The 22,121-nt window shown below is 32.0% G+C and overlaps 1 protein-coding gene across 12 annotated transcripts in view; it reads right to left on the bottom strand.

Annotated features, from left to right (window-relative positions):
• The window catches only part of ARID4B (AT-rich interaction domain 4B), a 183,492-nt gene that overhangs the window by 20,097 nt on the left and 141,274 nt on the right, over positions 1–22,121 (bottom strand). For all 12 annotated transcript variants that reach the window (XM_051993562.1, XM_051993563.1, XM_051993564.1 and 9 more), the window contains 2 exons: positions 8,282–8,366; positions 6,455–6,650 (listed from right to left, as the gene is read on the bottom strand). In XM_051993562.1, coding sequence (XP_051849522.1) covers positions 6,455–6,650; positions 8,282–8,366 — 281 coding nt within the window. The remainder of the gene's footprint in view (positions 1–6,454; positions 6,651–8,281; positions 8,367–22,121) is intronic.

Here is a 22,121-nt window from a genome sequence, read left to right as displayed (position 1 = left end):
CTATTAACCATTGGGATGACATAAAGTTCAAGTCAGATATTTATAAAACATTTATTAACTATAAAATACCATACAAACAGTAGCTATTCTAGAACTTTATCTTAAGGCATATTATGATGCAGTCAATAAAGTATTTTAAATATAACAATGATTTTATTACATATTACACATATATGTAATATATTGAATCACACTTCTTCAACATTTACTTTTTAAAAACCATTATTTTAAGTGCTAGAGAAAAACAAAAAAGCAGGAGTTGATGAAATGTGGTCTCATCCCTCATGGACCAATCCTACAACATAAGTCTGAAAAATAACTGTCCATGAGGCTCTCCATTTCCTAAGAGAATAAGGATGAAATTGTAGATCTTAAAACACTAAAAATTTTACACTGAACAGGAAGCTTTTCTATACAAAATTATTATCTACTAAAAATATTTGATAGAACCCTATAGAAAATTCACTAAGGAGGAAAAAATGAAAAAGGTAAGTATAAAAGCAGGTAGTTTGATGGTCATAAAAATTGAAAGCTTAGACCTTAAAAATAATAGCTATTGGTTCATAAACTAATGAATTCATTAAGTTAACCAAAATGTAACAAGGCTGGTAATTTCTGTTACATTGAAGATACATTTAAACAAATCTTTTTGAGTTATTGAAAATACAAAAATTTTTTGAGAATGGAATTCTTTTACTTTATTTGATGATGCAACTGTCTTAACATATGAATTTGTTCTAGTTGCTATCCATTTTCCCAAGATGGGTTGTGAAAAAATTTAGAAGTCACACATAGGCTTATTTACTTATTGAATATATACACACATTATAAATAATATACATAAATATATAGTATGTGTGTATATACATATGTACTTAACAAATAACTATATTTAAAACTTTTAATACAGATCCCAAAAGAATATTTTAGGATCAGCTCTAGGATAGTAATAGAAGTAGATTTTCATTAATCCAAACATCCGTTAAGTGGTCAATCTATAAAAGCCACTATGCAAAGTGTTAAGGGAGACACAAAGATAAATAAAACACAATTCTTGCCCTCAAGGAGCTTACAATCTGATAGGACATTGTGAACCATGGAATAGAGTAAAAGCAAAAGATAACTGCTAATTATCAGACAAATTATATCTCCTAATTTTAAGATTTTATGATGATCTTTTATCATTTAATGGATTGCCGTATTCTCCCTAATTGGGATTCAATAATTATATTCATTTTAAAATAATTGATCAATCATTTAAGGATGGAAAAAGGCCTTTCTTTTTGGAAAGGATTTTTTGATGCCAGAATTCTTCCTCTTAGTACCAAAATCTGTCAAATTGTTTACCAGTTAGCCATATAGTTACCTTCTGAGTATCAACCCCATCTTCAAATCCTATTTCCTCAATTACCCATTACTTAACAAAACAATTCTGTGCTTTTTTTCTTCTCAATATTTGGCACAAAGAACAAAAAGGAACTATTCCATACATCTGATTAATGCTATAATTTGTTTTGTCTTACCAAGAAGGCATTAACAAAAAATTTAACACTTTCTAAGCATACATTAATTTCTCAATAGATTTTGATTTCACAGACAGGGACACCATCTCTGGCTCAAACTATAATCCTAATTTGATTCCAGGTATCTAAGCTTTTTCAAAGTCTGCATCATAACATTACCATCAGCCATAAATATTTATCACAAGAAATTTCTATTATAAACATTGTATACTATTCCCTCTCCTTTTTATTTTATATTTTAATAACTTGAAATAACTATCAGATGAATGGGATGTATAGTCTCTTGGGAAAGCAAAAGAAAGATAAGCCACCTCTTCTGTGCTGGTGACAGAATTTTAATACCATGAACCTGAAGTAGCTTTAAAAAGTAGCTGAACCAGTTGGTTAATTAAATTAAACTCAAGTCAACAAACATTTATTAAGCACCTGCTATGTGCAAGACACTAGGGATACAAAGATGAAAAAAGAAAGTCACTAGCTTCAAGGAGTTTACAATCCAGTAGGAGGAAAAAAAGACATATATATACACACAACTATAATACAAGTTAAATTATAATGAGTACAAAGGAGGGTCAAGAATGGAGGAAAAAAGTTATTTCTTGGTGGAAGAGATAAAGAAAGACTTAAATGTCAGAGGTAGCACATAATTTGGGGTTAAAAAGAAGAGAAGCAATTCAACAGATAGATGTATGAGGAAAATATTCCCAGCATAAGGGGAAAAAAGCATAAATGAATGAGCTCAGGAAGGGAGTGTACTATGAGATTAGGGAATGGCAAGGAGTCCAGTTTGGTAATAACTCTGATTACATGAAGGAGAGAATATGAAGAGAAGATTAGAGACAGATTGTGGAGGGGGTAGAAAATTTGGCTAATGGGTCTGTATTACATTTAATAGGTGCTATGGAGGCACTGAGTAGGAGAGTAACGAGCCAAAGTATATGTTATTAGGAAAATAATTTTGATAGAGATGTAAAGTACACCTTCTATAGGGAAGATACTGAAGAGCAGGAAAACCAGTTAGATTGTCAGTAATTAGTTCAGGCAAGAGCTAAATAATAAAAACCTGAGTGGTGGGCTGTGTGAGTAAAAGGAGTGGACAGATATAAAAGATAGGATAGAATCAAAAGGATTGGGTCCTCAATTTTATGTAGGAAGTGAAAAAACAAATGTCACAAATGAATTCAAGTTTTCAAGTATGAGAAATGGGGAGAATTGTGGTGCTATCAACAGTCAAATGGAAGTTAAAAGGAAAGGCAGGCTTTCTGGGTAAGATTATAAATTCAATTTATTTTGTGTAGTGTGTAACATCTATCTGGTAAATGTAAATTTAAACTATAAGTTCAAGAGAGTAAAGGTAAGGCCAGAAATAGTTTTAGGGTTCATTGGCATAGAAGAGACAAATGAAGTCCCAAGATAGATGTTGAGAATGATGAGAGGGCAGAGAAAGAGGAGAAGAAAGCAAAGAACAATTAAGAGATAGGAGGAAAAAGAAGGAACCAACAATAGGGTAAGAAGGAGTGACTAAAATGAAAGGAGGAGAATTTTAAGATAGCTGTGTCCAGGAACCAGATGGTAGGCATATCAGGGAAAGACTAGTCAGTCGTATGGTCTCATAAAGAGAATTGAAGATTGAGAAAAAGTACTAGAATTGTTGATTAAAAAACCACTGTTGATTTTGGAGAAAAAAATTTCAGTAGAGTTTTGAGAAGCAAATCCAGATAGCTGAGGAGTAGTTGGAAGTGGAAGCAGCATGTATAGATAATTCTCAGTAGAAAGAATGCTTAACATTATATTAATTAAAAGTCAGTATATCTGGCAAACATTTTCCACATTATTTACTTTAAAATTACTAAAATAACCCCACCTGCTAGTGCAATTTAGCTAACTACTTAAATGTGTATTTTGCTACTTCATCCTGCCAAGTCAGTAAAGATGCAGTTCCTCTCAAAACATGTTATACTAAAAGTCCCATACTGATATTCTTGAATGATCATGGTGGGTAATTGCTAACAACTGTACTTAATATTTTTTATATACAAAATGTCTCTTCTATGATTTACAGAGTTACCTCAGTCTAGTGTTTAAACAGATTCAAAACCTATTTTGAGAAAAACTTCAATCACTACAGACACCTACCAACATGTAAAGAATGTTCTTCTATTTGAATGAGAATATACAACAAGCTTTCACCAAAGAAAAGCAATTTCCATTATGTATATCTGGTAGCGAAAGCAAATGGACTCTTCTTTCATGAACAATACAATATGGCTGTTTCAAAGAATTTAGTCATGAATTGACTGGATTGTACCACATGCCCAAATCTAGTGAGCACTGGATATTTCAAAGAGACATTCTAATGGATATCTTCACCATCAGTCTATTTCTAAGCACTTATTAAGTGAGTCAGACGGCTCTGTACAAGGATGGTATTATGTTACTTCCCTTAAAAAATGCCTTTTGTGAATTAAGATTATTTGAAAAAAGTTTCCATACCATTTGCAAAATTATATTTGGAAACATTATCCAGTATCCATTATGTAAAGATTCATGAATGCTATCAGTCAGATGACCTGGGTTTTAGGTTTGGTTTTATTACTTTTTATTAATTTAGGCAAGTCACTTAATTTCTCTTAGAAACCTCAATTTTCTCATTTATAAAATGGTTATACTACCAGACTCATTGGATATTGTGAAGAAAGTAATTATTAAATGTAGAGCTAAATAGAAAAGATATCTCAAAATTTTCCATGCAGTTTTAAGCTTTAAAAACTTCAATTTCTTTTATATTTTATTTACTTTTATGAATTCCAAATAACAAATTTTAATTTTAACAAGATGGGGGACTCATCATTATACATTGTTTTGTGTAATAGTTTCTGGATAATGTTTTCTCAAACTGGAGGAGATCCTGTTCCTTGGCCATCTCAGTAACCTGATCTATTTCCATTAGCCTTTTTCTTGTGGAGTCATATCAATAGTGTCATATATGTATAAAAAATTTACTCTTTATATGATTTTAAGGCTAGAATTACAAATATCATCCTTTCAATCACTGGTGCAATATAATATTTTTTAAAATAACTTTTTATTGATAGAACTCATGCCAGGGTAATTTTTTACAACATTATCCCTTGCATTCACTTCTGTTCCGATTTTTCCCCTCCCTCCCTCCACCCCCTCCCCCAGATGGCAAGCAATCCTTTACATGTTGAATAGGTTACAGTGCAATATATAATCTAAGATTTTAATTAGAAACATCAATATTTAAAATTTTTAAATAATTAATCTTTCAATGTTCCTTTAAGTAGATTTATAGCATTTATGCAGCCTACCTGAAACTTAAAACTAAGATTTCTGGGACAGCTTGTATAAATTTATTATTATTCATGTTATAACTCCTCCTAAAACAAGAAACAGGGAAAAGTCTATTTCTCTTCAGATGAATTCAAATGCTTTCTTTCATCAGATAATAAATATATAATTTTTTCATTTAAGTTGCCAGAAAATTCAGAGTTAAATTTATTTTTAGTTGATATATAACATCTTAAATTTAACATACATCCATTTTTCAGCTCTTTTAATTATACTATTTTCATTTATGTAGAGGTCTGAAACTCTTGAGTCGGTCTGTTCAAGCACTTAGGGCTAATTACTGATTGAAAAATACTCTATGGGCATATGCTTGGAAAATGGTCCTTCCCACTATTCTGTGCTGGCTCAATGATTGGTGCATACAGAGGATTGTAGGAGGGACTAGGGGGTGGAGTAAGAGGAGTCAGAGTCACTCTTTGCAGTAGATGAGGAAGAAGGTGGTTGCAGACATTCTACTTCCATCCTGTTCACTTCTACCCCTAACGCCCAAAAATAAAGACTAAGGACTTTTGTTTATCCTGACTCTGGCTGATTCTGGGGTGTCCTGGGTGCTAGCATGGTCGTCACAATTTAAAGTGCCCTCTTTTCTAGGTATTAAAAATGCTAAATTACCTAAAAACATTTCAAAAAACAAGTGGGGCATGGGTCATATAGAAACACAGCAACATATTAGCCCATCAAAGACGTACCAAACATGTTTATATATCACAAAACTATAGAATGGAAAGAGCAATGAACCTGGAATCAGGAGAAATAGATTCAAATTCTAATGCTGCTAATTAATGTCTGTGTGATCTTGGGCAAGTCAATTATCCTCAATCAGTTTCCTCATGAAATAAGGATGATACCTGTACTTTGTAACTCAAAACTTTTCTAAGAAGAAAGAGCTTTCTAAATTTCATCCATTATTGTCATTATTATCCCAGATCATTATGATCCTTTTTTATACTTTCATGGATTTGAAAATCTCATTAGTATGGGGAATTTCTATAATAAAGAAGTTCATAACACATCTAGGCTGTTTGATCCTCTATTTTTTTTTTGTCCATGTACTCATAAATCTAAACACACTGAATATATTGTTTGCAGTTACAGGTTCTGCATACTTCTGCCCAATTCCCTGCCCTAAAGTTCTAGTTTTGAAAAAAGCTACAATATTTTAAAGAAAATTAAAATATCCTCGTCAGAAAAACAAGTCAAATTTCAATCTTTTTTTTTTTTTTTGGCTGCTTCAGATACTTAATGAAGTCACAAACACAAGACTGTGTATATCCCAGAGTACTTATATAATCATTGTACTACTAAGTCATGTCAAATCAAAAATGGTCTGGATGATCTCAGAAATGACTGGATACTAGAAGAAGTACAGTATCACTGCTGGGATTTTATTAAAATTTCCTGATCCTATCTGATTTCTTTATAACAAAAACATATTTAAATCTTGGCCAATGGCTCACTTATTTCAAATGATATTTGATGAAAATATATTTAGAACAATCCCTCAAAATTACCTTATAGCAAAATTATATAATTGAACAGGACATATATATATTTTTTACCTTGAAGTCCATTTAGGATAGAAGTAATTTCTACAGATTTAACTTGAACTTGTTCAGAATTTTTGGTTTCAGTATCCAGTTTAGATGCTATTTCAGGTGGTGTATTCGCTGGAAAAGGTGGTTTTGATAGGCGGCGAAGCTTACAGTTTTTTGGAGAATATTTCTCATCTTTCTCTTTTTCTTTGTCAACTTTATTCTAGGTGAAAAAAAATTTATTAACCAAATTGTGACCTATTTTATTTAAAATTAAATTTGCTATAAATTATCTTAAACTTTGGACTACTGCTAATATAACTTAATTTTTAAAACATAAAAATATAGAAAATAAAAAATATGGTTAAACTTTAAAACAAAAAATTTCTTGTCAACAACAGTCTTTGGCAATCTGTTCTTTCATGGGTTTGGTAGTTTCATAAAATATGGGAAAAAAAAGATGGGAAACTTGAATTTTATCATTTCCAATCACATAAGGAGAGTCAGATTAATATCAATTCAAATTACTTTTTAGAAGTTAGTTTTAATGTATTACTTCTTCTAAGCAATCTATAAAAACTGGAATTTGTAGTTTCCTCATTGCAGTGTTTATTAAAAAAAATCTTAATTCTTGTTATTTAGTCTACAAAGTTAGCACTTAAGGTAAGAATGCAGATTATCTACGCCCTTGTCTTTTTTCCTATTATAAAGTCTTTTAAATACTACCAATAATAGACAGAATGACTAAGGCTACTTACTGCTTTTTTTTTTTTTTAGTATAATTTTAAAAGCAAAGATATTTTGTGCTAAGTAAGCTATTAAACTGGCTTCTGACTCCTGTGATCAACTAATTAATTACTATCTTATGACATCCAGAGTAAACTATTAAATTGGACACTGGATTATAAGGATCGACATATTATTCTTCCAAAAGTTCTTATATATTCTTAACATCAGGATACTATATAGCAGTGTTTCTACACTTAACATAGCAAGGATAAAGATGGATAGGAGCAAAGATTCAAATCTGAAAGTCTCAATTACCCTGTGATAGAATTACAAAATATTTGTTTGCTAAATACTGGGAAAAACAAAAAAACAAAAAAACTTGCGACTCATTTGACACTGAGAAAAAAGCAGATGATCTTATTTGGGAGATACCTCTACTATTTCAGGTCACTGAAGCATTGTTTAACACCCTAAAAGGCAAGTTATTAAAAAGATCTCACCTTGAAAGTGAGAGACCAAGTACTTACTACTGAATATTAAGTTTCAAAAGAAATTATAAACAATTAAGGCAACAATAACATTCAATAACAATGGTACCCAGAGTTATTTTTAAAGATAATGGTCATATTAATAATTTAACCTAATTTCTTAAAACTTTAAAAGAACTCGAGAGAATCATTCTATTTTAAGATTGTCCCAAATAGTAAATTCTGAACATAATCTAAATAATGGATTATTATAAAAAACAAAAATCTGAACCAGTAATACAGGTAAAGATAAATTTATGTTCCTCTGTCACTTTTGTCTTTCTTTAACATTTGTACACTAAAGTAAATAGGGATAATTTTATCTAATTTCAAAGCAACTACGCTGTGGTTGAAAGAACCTCTCTGAGGATATTCTTAGTGGCCAATCACTAATGGGCAATGTTAAGGAAAGAGGAAGAATACCATATAAAGTGACAAAATTAGCAGAAGAAATAATATTTTTACAAGATATCACAAAGTCCACAAAGACTGAGATACAAACCTATCATTAAAAAAGGTAGGAAAGGCAAAAATTTCTCTGATTTAAGTACGACAATTATCAGCAAAGCAGAATTAATTTGGAAAAGTATTTGCTTACCTTTATTTTCTTTCGATGTTTTATTTTTGGTACATTTTTGTCAGCAGGTCTTACTATCTTATCTGCCTTAATCCATTCATCATACCTAAAAGTAAAAGTAATTTGTTATAAATACACAAAACCCAAGTCCTTGGGAGCACATATGTATAATATCAGAAAAGAAACTAATCAGAAACAATCATGATACACAGCTAGAAAGCTAGTTTGTGATTCAATTACTTCACCCCAAAGTCCAGGATTCTGAATTCGACAGAAATTTTGCGACCCAATGACATTGTTAGTATTAGATGCAACAAAGCAGTTTCCAGGCCAAAGGATTCTTGGCTTTATCACTCACCAAGTAGGTTTTATCTTCCCCTATTAAAATGCAAATTCCTTGACGACAAATTATTTCACACAAAGCTAGACACATAGTAAAGGTTAATAAATGTTTTTGAATTTATTCACTAATTAATCCTATATCAAGCTTCTGTACCTTGTAGAAAAAAAGAATTAAACCTTTATGATGAATGGCACAATTGTTTACATACAACATTAGTAAAGTTGTACATATTCCCTTCTATGATGTTAATTATAGCCCTACCTGAAAGTATTTTCGATATCTAATAATCAAAATATATTAACTTTGTTTTTTAAAAGACAAAAAAGTATGACAAATTAAAAACTAAGAAAATAAATTGCTTCTTTTTTTGGGTACAATTTTTCTACAATTGAATATCCTTAAAAAAGTTTCTGTAAGATGTAAGTTGTTTAATAATTAAACACTTCGCTCTCCTTCCTCTTTTCTTTCTCCTCCCCTTCTTCCCTCCCTTTCTCTCTCTCTCTGTTATGTATGCCCCAGGGGTTTCTTTCCAAGTCCAGTTTTTTCACTTTTCATGCACTTCCTATGAAAATGGTAGAATTGGGTTTCCAAAGGAACGAACAACACAACAAAGTGGCTTCATTAACAACCACAATGAGATAAAGATTTTTTAAAAGGCTGATACAAGTAAAATAGCTGTTGTATTTCAGTGCTTATGAGAAATAAGGAAATGGTTGAACAGAAATTAAAATAATTAAAGTTCTCAAATCAGACAATTATTGCCTTAGTAACTGGGTTAATAGATTATTTTTTACTCTTTCAGACTTGAAACTTATTCAGCTTATAACACCTTGAAGGGCTTATGTGGGACTCAAGTGGAAAAAAAAAGAGAAACTATAAAAATTTATGTAAAGGTTCTACTAAAACCTCAACTCTTATTCTTTAATTAATACAACAATGCCCATATGTATGCTCATTGCTATTTTTAGCTCTTCCATTAAGATTAAAAGTCCTCTGAACTTCATTCCACTAAATTTCATTATACAGAAGAATTTTTTTTTTATTTTTTCTTCTTAAAATTTGGAAGAGAAGGAAAAAAAAATTAAAAAATGTATCTCAAAGGTTCAAAGTAAACTCCTGAAAGCTTATTCACATGAATAAGATGAATAAAAAATAAGAATTTAAAACATGTCACAATAGACTCTGCCCTTTCTTATTTAATTAGAATTTATTTAATATCATTTATTTAATGTTAAGGGACAGGTCAATTGTCTGAGAGCCTCCACAGAATTGTCCCTTAACAATTTAATATTATTAACATTAATTATTATTACTGATCAGTATTGGAACTCATCCAGTGAATTTAGCTTCATGACCCAAGTAAGATTTGAGCAAACATGAAATTCTAATATATGGATCTACTAGTTTTCAATTTATCTACAATTGCCACTATGCCACCAATATAATATGCATTAAGCACAAAATATTTTCAAGAGCTTCAAACTCACTCACTATAGTTAGAATTAAAATATTTATTGGAACAGAAAAAACTATAGTCCAGTGAAAGAGTTAACAATATTGGCTATAGTTCTGCTGGACATGGCAAGGATCAACAGTCACTATCAATGCTAATGTAGCTTAACCACAATGAAGATGCCACCTGATATATGTCCTAAGAGTTCCCCATTTAGAAAGTTAAGAGGACTAATCAGAGGAAAGTATATGGTGAGTGATGGGCACAAGGTACTTGAATTTAAGAAATTATAGGGAAGACATACCTAATTGTATAAATAATCTTATAAATTTTAAGGATATTAAATTTCTCCTGTACTTTTTTTCATCATCATTACATGATGAGGCAAATGCTCTGGGTTATACAGCTAGGAAGCATTCAGTATCTGAGGCCAAATTTAAACTCAGATCCTCCTGACTCAAGAACCAGTGGTCTATCTATTGTACCATCTAGCTTCCCATTAGATGACTTCTTTAAAAATACAGCAATATGAAAAAGATTCCATAGGGAGGGATACCAGAAATTCTCAACTTCATAGAGTCATATGAAATACATGCTCCTAAATATACAGCCCTTTAAGTTTTTCTTGTCCAGGTTTTTCCTTTGTAATGCTATGCATCTAGCTACATTTTTTCCTGCTCCTTTTCACATTTTTTAAATACTTCATTACAAAACATATATTGTTTTTAAACCATAAAGCTTGCAAGAAATCATATATATCATTCTTGAAATAAGATAATTAGAAAAAGGCTTTTCACTTAAAACTGACGAAGCAACAAAATACTTGGGGTAACAATGTGGTCAAAAAAATTTAGTATAAACATTAGCAAAAGCAGATCAGCAATTAAAAATATCTTGTAAAAATGTGAAGTACAAATATTTTCACAATCACATATTACAAAACTGGGGTAAAAACAATGACTTTACAAAAAAAAGCCGATTTTATCCAAGAAAACATTAATTTTATGGAAAATAAATTTATAACAAAGTGTGTTACTCTACATTACAGACAAATTTTAAACCACATTTTGCACATCAGCTATACAAAGAATAAGAAAAGCAGGTTTGAAAAAAGTATGAAAAGGTAAAAACATGCAAGAAAATCTTAATGTTTCTTGAACTATCAATGGGTATCAGAAAGACTTAGATCTAGTTAATTGACAAGAGTACAACAGAAATTATAAAAAATATTATGGACAGTATTAACAAGCTTGATATCATGATCAGTATTTCAGCACCAAAGCACTAAAAAGCAATGATGAAATGTACATGGACATTTATAACTAATAGAAAATACTACAGTATAATTCTTAGTCATCTTCTCAGAACCAAGACTTTTTTTTTAAGGAGACGAGGTCACTAAAAAAAGCCAGTTTAAATCAGTTTTAAATTTGGGTATGGACAAACTCTGGCCTCAGGCAAAACATGTTATTTTTCTCCACCTTATAAGAATTCTGTTGTTATTTATGGTAGTGACTGAAATTACAATTAATGAAGAAGATTCTGATTCAGTAGTCACATAGAAGAGAATGCTACCAAGAATCAGAATGCTAACTCTAAATCCAAAGTTCAGTGTTTATGAAAATCTGAAATCTATTTTCAAAGTATCTAATAATGACAAGTGTTAAAAGTATAGCCAGAAAACAAATTTAGAAATAATCTGAAGCTGAACTGTCAATAACTTTTAGAGTTGGTTCTGAAGATATGTATCTTGGTTTCCTGAGCAAATCAACATATTAATGTTGCACTTGAAAACTTTCTGCCTGAAATATATATATAAATATAAACAATTTTAAGACACATACATACACAACTAAGCAAGTATTAGTTACGAGCCTAAGTTACCAAATGAATTTGAAATTTGTGTCAGAAATGTAACATATGCCAATAACACCAATTGCATGGGTGCATAATTACAACTCATTGCAGGCAATGTCCAGATATAGCCACTAAATAAAAGTCTTATCTTCTCATACAATTAACTTTTTTTTAAACCAGAATTAACTATTTTATTTTAAAATTACATTTCATTTTTTCCAATTAACCCAAATATTCCTCTTTTTCCCTTTACCCCACTTCAAAGAAAGAAGAAAAATCAAGTTACTGAAATACATACTCAAGCAAAATAAACTCCTCCATGGGGAAAAAAAGAAAATCTCTCTGCTCTCTCTCCCTCTTTCCCCTCTCCCCCACCTTCTCTACATTTTATATATGTGTGTGTGTGTGTGTGTGTGTGTGTGTGTGTGTGTGTGTGTGTCTCAATTTGCACTCTGATTCAATTATCTCTCTTTCAGGAGGTGGATATTTTGTTTCATCATAAAAACTGATTTTCCTTATGGTTTCCCAAACAGAAATTCAGGCTATAAGCCAATTCGAAATATTTTTCTCAGAAACTGATCAGATTGTGGGGGGGGAAGGGAGGAACTTGTAGTAGAGGAATATAAAACATAAAAATGGAGGTTACAAAAGGAAGAAAACAAATAATAATGAAAAGCAAAATTTTAAGAGTGACTTGTTAGCAAGATTATATAATGATTCATTCTGATGGATGTGGCTCTTTTCAATAATGAGATGATTCAGGCAAGTTCCAATGGTTTTGTGATTAAGAGAGCCATCTGCACTCAGAGAAAGGACAGTGAGAACTGTATGTGGATCACAAAAGTAGTATTTTTAATCTTTTTGTTGTTGTTTATTTACATTTTTTCCTGATTTTTCTTCTGCAACATGATAAATGTGGAAATATGTATAATAGAACTGCACATGTTGAACACACATATATATATAGGATTATCTACTGTCTGAGGGGGTTGTTGAGGGGTTGAGGAGAAGGGACAGAAAAAATTTGGAACACAAGGTTTCGCAAGGGTGAATGTTGAAAATTATGCATGTTTTGAAAATAAAAAGCTTTAATAATAAAAAATAAGGAATTTATTGTGAGAATTATAAATTCTTGTAAATAACCATTTTGAAAATATTCATCCATATTTTTAAAAAATGGCTTTTAAAAACCTTGCATTGAGGTTGTATGTGAAATTTTATTTATTTGTTCTTAACTCAAAAATACTGAAATTAATCTCTTTTTAAAATGTTATTAGAGCTTTTTATTTACAAGACATATGCATAAGTAATTTTTCAACACTGACTCTTGCAAAACTTAGTTTGAAATTTTTCCTTCCTTCCCCCATCCCCTCCCCTAGATGGCAATTAGTCTAATACTTAACATGTATTATGTTAAATGTTAAATCCAATATATGTATACATATTTATACAGTTATCTTGCTGCACAAGAAAAATTGGCTCAAGAAAAGGAAAAAAAAAAAAAACCTGAGAAAGAAAACAAAATGCAAGCAAACATCAACAAAAAGATTGAAAATGCTATGTTGTGGTGCACACTCAGTTCCCACAGTCCTCTCTCCGGGTGAGGTTGGGTCTCTTCATCACTGAATGATTGGAACTGGTTTGAATCATCTCATTGTTGAAGAGAGCCATGTATTGGAATTAATCTCAAGAAAAAATTTACTTAATGTATATCTTGTGTACAGCAGAAGTAAAAATTCTGATATATCTAAGAAATAAAAAAAAATGATGGAAAAAAGAAGAAAAAAGAATAAGAGGCTTATTAGTAGTTTGCTATTTTGCTGGAGGTTGTGGCAAATGCCTACAAATCCTGCCACTCCTCAGACTAAAGCGAGTGAGCTTGAGCTTAGGAGTTCTGAGCTGGAGTAGATTATGCTATGTAGACTTAAGTCTCACCAATATGGTGAGGACCACAGAAGAGGGGATTTAGGGTAGGGTGAAGGAGAATAGGAGTCACTGAATTATTTAAAGGTGGGGGGAACTCGATCAAGTTGGAAATGGAACAGATCAAAGTTCCCATGACCACCAGTTGAGGGTTTGGGCCTGTGAGCGACCACACTACTTCTAGTCTCGGTGAAACAGGAAGACTCAGTCTCCCCTTCCCACCTACTCAAAAAAAAAGAAAAAAAGGAGAAAAAATGTACATGTTATTTTTAGCTCATGGGGCAATAATGACTATGATCATTAAAGAAAAACAAATATGACATGAATTAGAAATATCTAAAATGAATATTGCTATTAGATGGATTTAAAGAACTAGTGCATACATGTATTGACTCATAGTAAAATATGACCTATTTGAAAATGAACTTCCCAAATTCTAAACTGTCAAATGGGAATGCATAAATAAGAAAAATTTTGATGTATAATTTACAATAAAGCAATTAAATTATTCTGTGATGATAAAAATGATCCCTTCAAAAAGTCAAGTTTATAGATCAAAAGAAATAAAATATTTTTGCAGTGGAAAAAAGTTTTAGAGTTTGCACTATTTTAAAACTTACAAAGTCAAAAGCTAGTTTAAAATATTAATTTAAATATTTTTGTATTCATTTATCTTTAAGTTCTAAATTAAGTTTTTGGTTTGGTTTTTTTTTTTTTTAAATAATGGTCTCATTGCTCCAAATGTTTCATTTGCAAAATGAACTATTTTCCAGAACTGAAGCTTTACACAGATCATTTTAAATGCATTATAGTATTTTCAAATTCAGATATGCTGTTAAGATGCAATTAAGTGGGTGGAGGCCTAGACTTGGAGTCAGAAAGATCTGAGTCCAAATCCTGCCTCAGACACTAGTTCTGTGACCCCAAGCAAGTCAACAAGCTTCTATTAGTTGAATTTTCCTCACCTGTAAATAAGGAATAATAGTAACACCTATCTCATAAAACTATTGTAATTACCAAATGAAATAATAAATGTAAAGCACATGTGAAACCTTAAAATACTACATAAATGTTACCTTCTGTTATTATAGGATGATCAATAATCTGAAATATACTAGGAAGGCATAGATAATATATTTATGTGATTTAGAAAAGATAAACAGAAAATTGGGTTATCAAAGGAAATAGAAAAGGAAACAAATAGTGAGGGTGATACAAAAGAAATGGAAATGGATTGAAAAATAAGAAATGGTGCCCCAAAGAGTTGAGGCCATATTTCAAAGAAACAATATCAGATGGCCTTGGTTGCATCTTAATAATCTTGTTTCAAAAACAGATTTGGATTTTACTATCTCTATATCCCAAGTTTCATGATAACACCTCACAGGATTATTGAGGTGATTTCTATAAAGCATTATGCTACTTAAAATGCTACATTCATTATAAATGTAGGGTAGCAAGGAAACACAGTGCCCAAAGTGCTGGGCCTGTAGTCAGAATGATCTGAGTTCAAATCTGGCCAAAGCTAATTATGAGCTATGTGATCTAGGCAAGTTATTTAACCTCTGTTTACCCCAGTTTTCTCAACTATAAAAGGGGGAAATAAAAGTACTTACTTCACATAGTTGTGATGATCATATAAGATAATTGAAAAAGGTGTTATGTATAAAAATGCTTATTCTTTTCTCATTTTCCCTATTATTATCATTATAATTCTTGAAAACTAACTGAGGCTGTTGGATTCAAATCAATCTCCTCTTTTTTTTCAGAGAAAGCCAGCTATTCCTCTATATGAGGGAAACTAAAGATTACTAAGGACATTAAGTGATAATTAAACTCAGTGAATTTGTTCAGGTCATACTACACTTGACTTCCAAAATAGCAATTACTTTTTTAGAATTTCAACAAATTCTCCATTTTCATTTTGTGATAAGAAAGGTTAGTGTTAAGACAAAAAATGGCTGAGGAGGTAAGGATAATAATTATCAAATTCCTGTGACTGTTATCTTTTCTTATCAGAAGGAATTTAAGGAAAATTTAAAAGTAATGGTAGTTCTGCAAGCATGGCTGACAATTACCAAGGGAATCAAATAAGACGTTAGAAGGAATCAGATGCAACAATAAAGAATTGGAAATGGATGAACATGTGAAGTTAACTAGAATTCTGAGCAAGGAGATGTCTTGGTTTAATATAAAGAGCCAGGATTTGGCACTAGAAGACCTGGGTACAATACACCAAAACTAACTATGATGAGACTATAGGTAAATCAGTTAACGTGACTTCAGTCACCATATTCTTTTTTGGGAGGGAGGAGAGGGGAAACTCATTTTTTTGGGAGGGGATAACTCTAGTTATCTAGTTTGTATAGCTTATTTTATTTTAAAGTATATATGAAAATTTAATAGGATAATACTGATGCTTACTCAACGTGTTTGCTTCCTCTCCCATACTTCCTTCTCTAATTTTTAAAAGTGTTTCAGAGAAAGTAGCACTTGGACTACTTTCATTAGAGGGTTAGTGTAAGGAAAAGTACCTTGTAAAACAGTGTTGTGTTTTCGTGAATAACTAGTACTGTTAGCTATTATTAACAACTATTTATATTATAAAATTAATGGATTACATTAATAATTCATTGGTATTACCAAAAATGCAAATGATAAAAATGGGTAAACACATTTTAATAGTCAAACGAGAAAAATAATCAAAGAGTTTAAAGCTAGAAAAAGTTGAGCAACTATTTTAAATGAGGGAAAAAAGGCAACAGGAAGGAAAAAAATATATATCGGAAAAAAATAATAACAGCACATAAACAGTAGTTTAGATATATAATATCTGCATAACTTGGTTTTTCTTTGAAGTAACTTGTAATAGTTCGATTGCTTTGTCCCCTTTCTTCTTTTTACCACTATTTATAGCAACAGATTCAAATCACAGAATATTAGAGCTATTAGAACTGTGATTCTGGGAACTCCCAGATAGAGCATCAAAGCTCAATGAGATTGTAAGAGATCTCATCTTTCCCCTATCTTATGTCTGAGACTCTTATGATGGCCAGGGAACTAAAGTGCCTGCTGTTAGGTCACACTGTTCGATTAATGCAGATATGACTAGAAAATGAATTCCCGATTACCAGTCCATTTGTAGTTGTTTAGTCAATTTCAGTTGTGTCCTATGTCTCTGTGACTTCATTTGGAGTTTTCTTGGCAAATTTACTAGAGTGGTTAGTTATTGCCTTCTCCAGCTTATTTTAGAGGCGTAAACTGAGGCAAACAGGATTAAACGATGTGCCCAGAATTGCTGCACTACTAGCAATTTCTATCAAAGATTAAATGGAGGAAATTATTGCTCAACTCCTTCCCACAAATACCTGGAAACTGACTGCCAAAGAATTAAAGTCAGTAAAAGTTTTGATCATATCCCTTTCCTGACGAAAACCTTTCAATGACTCCATTATAAGATCAAGTTTAAACTTTATTCTACAAGTCAAGATTTTTTAACAATTTTGCCCAATCTATTTTGCTATTTCCAGACTTACCCTCTGATACTCCCTTATACCAAGTTGTAAGGGATTTTAACCTAAACTGATGTCTAGCTGAGGTATTCTCCAATTCTAGAACCTCAGTACCTCTAACTGAATTTTTAAAAATTAAGCGCCTACTGTGTGCAAATAAATATACTAGGTGCTGGGGTTCAAGGACAGAAATCAGAAAGAGGGATACATTATCTACACAGACAAGGTAATACAAATATACAAAGTAATTTGGAAGAAACCTAAGGCTATTGACATCTAAAGTTCAGAAAAGATTTTGTGTAGGACAACAGGGCAATTGAATTGGATCCTAAAAAGATTTTAAAAGTGCAAGTCAGGAGAAGGGCCTGTGCAAAGGAAAGAAAAGGGATATTATATGTGGTACCAACAAGGGCAGTCTGGCTTGAGTATATGAGTATATGAGAAGCAGTAATATGAAATCAACCTAAAAGTTAAGTTGGAGTTAGTTTTGAAAGGCTTTAAATGCCAAATTAATAAATTTGTATTTTATTCTTAGTGAAAAGGGGGAAACCACTGTAGCTTCTTAAGCAGATGGAAGTGATATGGTCAGATATATTTTAGGAATATGAATCTGGGAGCTGACTAGAAGATTAACTACAGAAAAAGAAGACTGGCCAGGGAGACCAACTAGGGAATTATTTGAACAGCCTAGTTGAGAGGTGATAATGGTCTTGATCTAGAATGGACATTAGGTGAAAGGAAGGAGACATATGTGAGACATATTGGGAAGGGAGAAGTGACAAACTTGATGACTGATTGCATATGGGAAAGGATATAGATTAGGGTCAAGGCTTATTAAATGTTAACCTGGATGAGTAATGATGATGATATTTTCAATTTTAATACAGAAACTACGAGGAGAGGAGGGGTTAGAAGGGAGGAAGATGATGAATTCTGTTTTGGGTATGTTGACCTTGAGATGAATATGGGATAAACAGGGAGAAATGTCCAATAGGCTATTTGTGATGCAAGGTAGAGCTCGAGAGATATGAGGATTAGATATGGGAGTTATCTTTAAAGAGTAACAATTAAGCTCATGGGAGCTGATAAAATCAACAAGATTGGAAGGGGTAGAAAGAGAAGGGAAGTAGTAAGGGGAAGGAAGAGAAACAAGGAGAAAGGAAGAGGGAGAGGGGGAAGGAAAGGGGAAAAGGGAGGCAGGAAGGGAGAGGGAACCAAAGTAAACCTTCCACTTATGCCCAAAAACCTTTATTGATTTTTATTGATTTTTTTTACTGTCTATTGATTAGGATTTTATGATATAGCTCCAACAAAGCTAAAACGTTTTTAAGGCTCATTTCATACTAGCCTCTGTGCAGGTTTAGAATATCCTTTCCCAACTCCATCTCTTGGCATTCTTTCTAGGATACCCCAAGAACTATTTTTTCCACGAAGTTTTTCTTCCTGTTGTAATTAAAAGTGATCGCTTCTTTTTGAATCTTTTAGCCTAATCTTTTAAATCTTTCTTAAGTCCTTAACTATTTTTAACATATTACAGTTATATGTTTATACATAGGAATATATACAGGGTGTAGGGGGTTGGGAAAGGGGAAAAAAGAAAGCCAGAGAGAGGCAGAGAGAGCTATATGTCACAGAGATAAGATGCTATAGTTTTTCACTTTTATATCTCAACTGCCCAGTAGTATCTTATTAATAGCAGTCATTTAATAAATGTTTAACTGAAACTAAACTTTTCTGTCATAAATGCTTTTCCTATTCTTTCTGCCCATCTAAATCATACGCAATTTGGATAATCATTTCTATGCAGATAATTCTCAAATTTATTTGTCCAGCTCTAAAATTTGTCCTTATCTCTAGTCTCACATCTCCAGTAGCCCAGTAGACAACTCAAAACAGATGTTCACATATTCTTTAATTTAATGTCCAAGATAGAACTTACTATCTTTCCCCCCCATCTCCCCTTTACCCAAACTTCTGTATTACTGTCCAGTGCACAACTATCTTCTCAGTCATTCAGGCTCATAATCTAAGTATTATCCTTGATTCCACATTCTCTCTCACCTACTATGCACAGCCCTGTATATTTTATCTTTATTATACATCTTATACATGCCCCTTTCCCTCCTTTGACACTGGTATCACAATGGTACAAGCTGTCTTCACCATAGCTAAACTAATGTAACAGCCTGTTAGTTCATCTCCCTACCATAAATCTCTTGTCCCATTCTAGGCCATCCTCCCCTCAGCTGTCAAACTGTTCTTTCTCAAGCACAAGTCTGACAGAGTCAAACTGTCCCTTCCCCCAGCTCCAGTGGCTCCTTATTACTTATAGGAACAAATATAAAATTTTCTATTTGGCCATTAAAGCCCTTTATAACCTGGCTCCTCCCTATTTTTTCAGTCTTCTTACACATTTTTTCCCATATATATCCTGAACCAATGACAATGGATTGACTCTGGTATTCCTCACCCAAGTCACTATCTCCTTACTTGGCATTTTCATGGTCTGTCACACAAACCTAGAACTCTGTCTCCTCATCCTACATCATGGCTTCCCTTGCTTCAAGTTTCAGTTAAGTGCCATCTTCTGCAAGAAGCTTTTCCCAGTTCTTAATCTTAGTGTTTCTCTCTCGAGATTATCTTCAATTTATGTCAGTTGTATCTTGCTTTTGTTACATAGTTATTTACACACTGACTCTTGGAGGAGACTATGACTTCTTTAACAATAAGGACTGTTTTGGGGAGTTTTCTTTGAATTACTAATGCTTAGCATACTGCCTGAGACATGATAAATTAATAAAATGCCTGCAGACCTGATCCACTTCCTCTAAGAAACCTTCTATGACAATTTCAGTTAAAAATTATATAATCTTTTGAATTTATATAGCATTTATGTGAAGACTTCTATTGCTGGTTATCCATCTGTGTTTATATCTTATCTCACCAATTAGAATGTAAGTTCCTTTAATGTAGAGACCAATTATAATGCTTCTTCATTGCATATAAATTATTCAATGATAAATTAAATTATTAAATGTGTATATTTAAATTAGTGGTAGGGGCTACAGTTAATATGCAACAAATATTAATTAACAAGAGAAAGACCATCTAAATAATTTTAAAATTTGCCTATAATTCAAAATTACTGTCAGCATACAAGGGTCATAATTCTGACTAAATCAAGTATAAGGAGAGTTATTTTAATTTTAACTCTGGTGACCTTAGTTTCTTGTCTGGGACTTTGATTTCATTGATTAGGGTGAAGTTCTGGTACATATAACTCCTTTTCATTAGCAGCAACTCTTCTGAAACATAGAGAGTTGATTAGGTAACTTAGAAGTTAACTGCCTTAACGAGTCACACGCTAATATGTGTTGGGCACCAGAATTTTAATCTAGAACTTCAAGGCCAGCTATTTTGTCTCACTTGGTAAGTTTTAAGGATAAGAAAATTTATCCTTTCAAAGAGAGCAATAAATGAAGTCTCACTCTTACATCATTGAAGACAATCTTTTACTTTATTGTACTAAAAAAAAAAAAGTATATAAGTCAATCACCCTTAAGCCAACATTGGCAGATTTTAAACAATTTGGTTTAAATATAACCCATCCTTGAAAGAAAGATTTATTTTTTTAACTGAGGCAATTGGGGTAAAGTGCTTGCCCAGAGTCACACAGCTAAAAGTGTTAAGTGTCTTGAGGCCAGATTTGAATTGTTCTCCTGACTTCAAGGCTGGTGCTCTATCCACTGCATTGCCTAGCTGCCCCCAAAGAAAGAATTTTAAATTAATTTCAAAGTTAAATGTTCTCCAAACTTAAAGCCTGGATTCTTGCTTTCATGTTTAGGTATCTGAAAAAAACCAGAAACAAAAAATGTTTTTTGCCTTAATTCTTTTAATGTGTCACAAGACATATGCTTGAAATGTGAAAAGGTCATTTACTAACCATATGGTATATCTTACAACTGTCTATGTCTCTGCTGTCTCTCTTTTAGAGAAGATTATTCTTGATTCAACTCTTTCTAAACAGTTCATATTTCACCACAGATATACCAAACAGCAAATTTTAGCTAATAGTTTCAAGCACTCTTTCAAAATTCTGACTATGAATACAAACAAAACAAAACTATTAAATCAGAGAATAACTCTCCCCCATTGATAGAATTTCTATGTGATAGGGATATACTCAAAGGAAGATAACAAAAGGAATAACGAAGTGGGTGAGAGAGGAAGAAGACAGAGGTAAAGGACATTTGATTTCACTGGCATTCAAATTCCTTTCACCAAAGAAGACTGGCAACTCATCTGATTAATTTGTAATTTGGACTCTTTGAGAGCTGCTTGGGGCAAAGGGATATTAAAGGATTTGCCCAGAATCATAGAATTAATATGTGTCAATCAGAACTTTAACCTTCCCGATTGCAAAGCTGCTTCTTCAGCTATTATGCCCTGTTGCCTTTTTTACATTTTTAAATCTTTAAGAATGTTCTTAATAACCACTGATTTAAACAACGTATCCTGGTGTCATGTTGCTTAGAACATTCCACAACATCTACTATGCTCAAACAAAGCACTTTGCTGTTATACTCACAAAGGAGCCTTAATTTATATAGACCTTTATACAAAAATTCAACAGTTAGGTCAATTTATAAACTCTGAAATGCTACTAGAGTACTCAAAGTAAAATCACAAATCTTATAAACTGAAGAAAAGAAATATTTACTAGTTATACTTTGTATAAAGAACCTAACAGCTTTATCAGGCAAAAAATGGACA

Source organism: Antechinus flavipes, chromosome 4, assembly GCF_016432865.1.
Source record: "Antechinus flavipes isolate AdamAnt ecotype Samford, QLD, Australia chromosome 4, AdamAnt_v2, whole genome shotgun sequence".
Taxonomy (NCBI): domain Eukaryota; kingdom Metazoa; phylum Chordata; class Mammalia; order Dasyuromorphia; family Dasyuridae; genus Antechinus; species Antechinus flavipes.
Note: the sequence above shows the minus strand (reverse complement) of the source record. Positions and strands in the feature narration are given on the sequence as shown.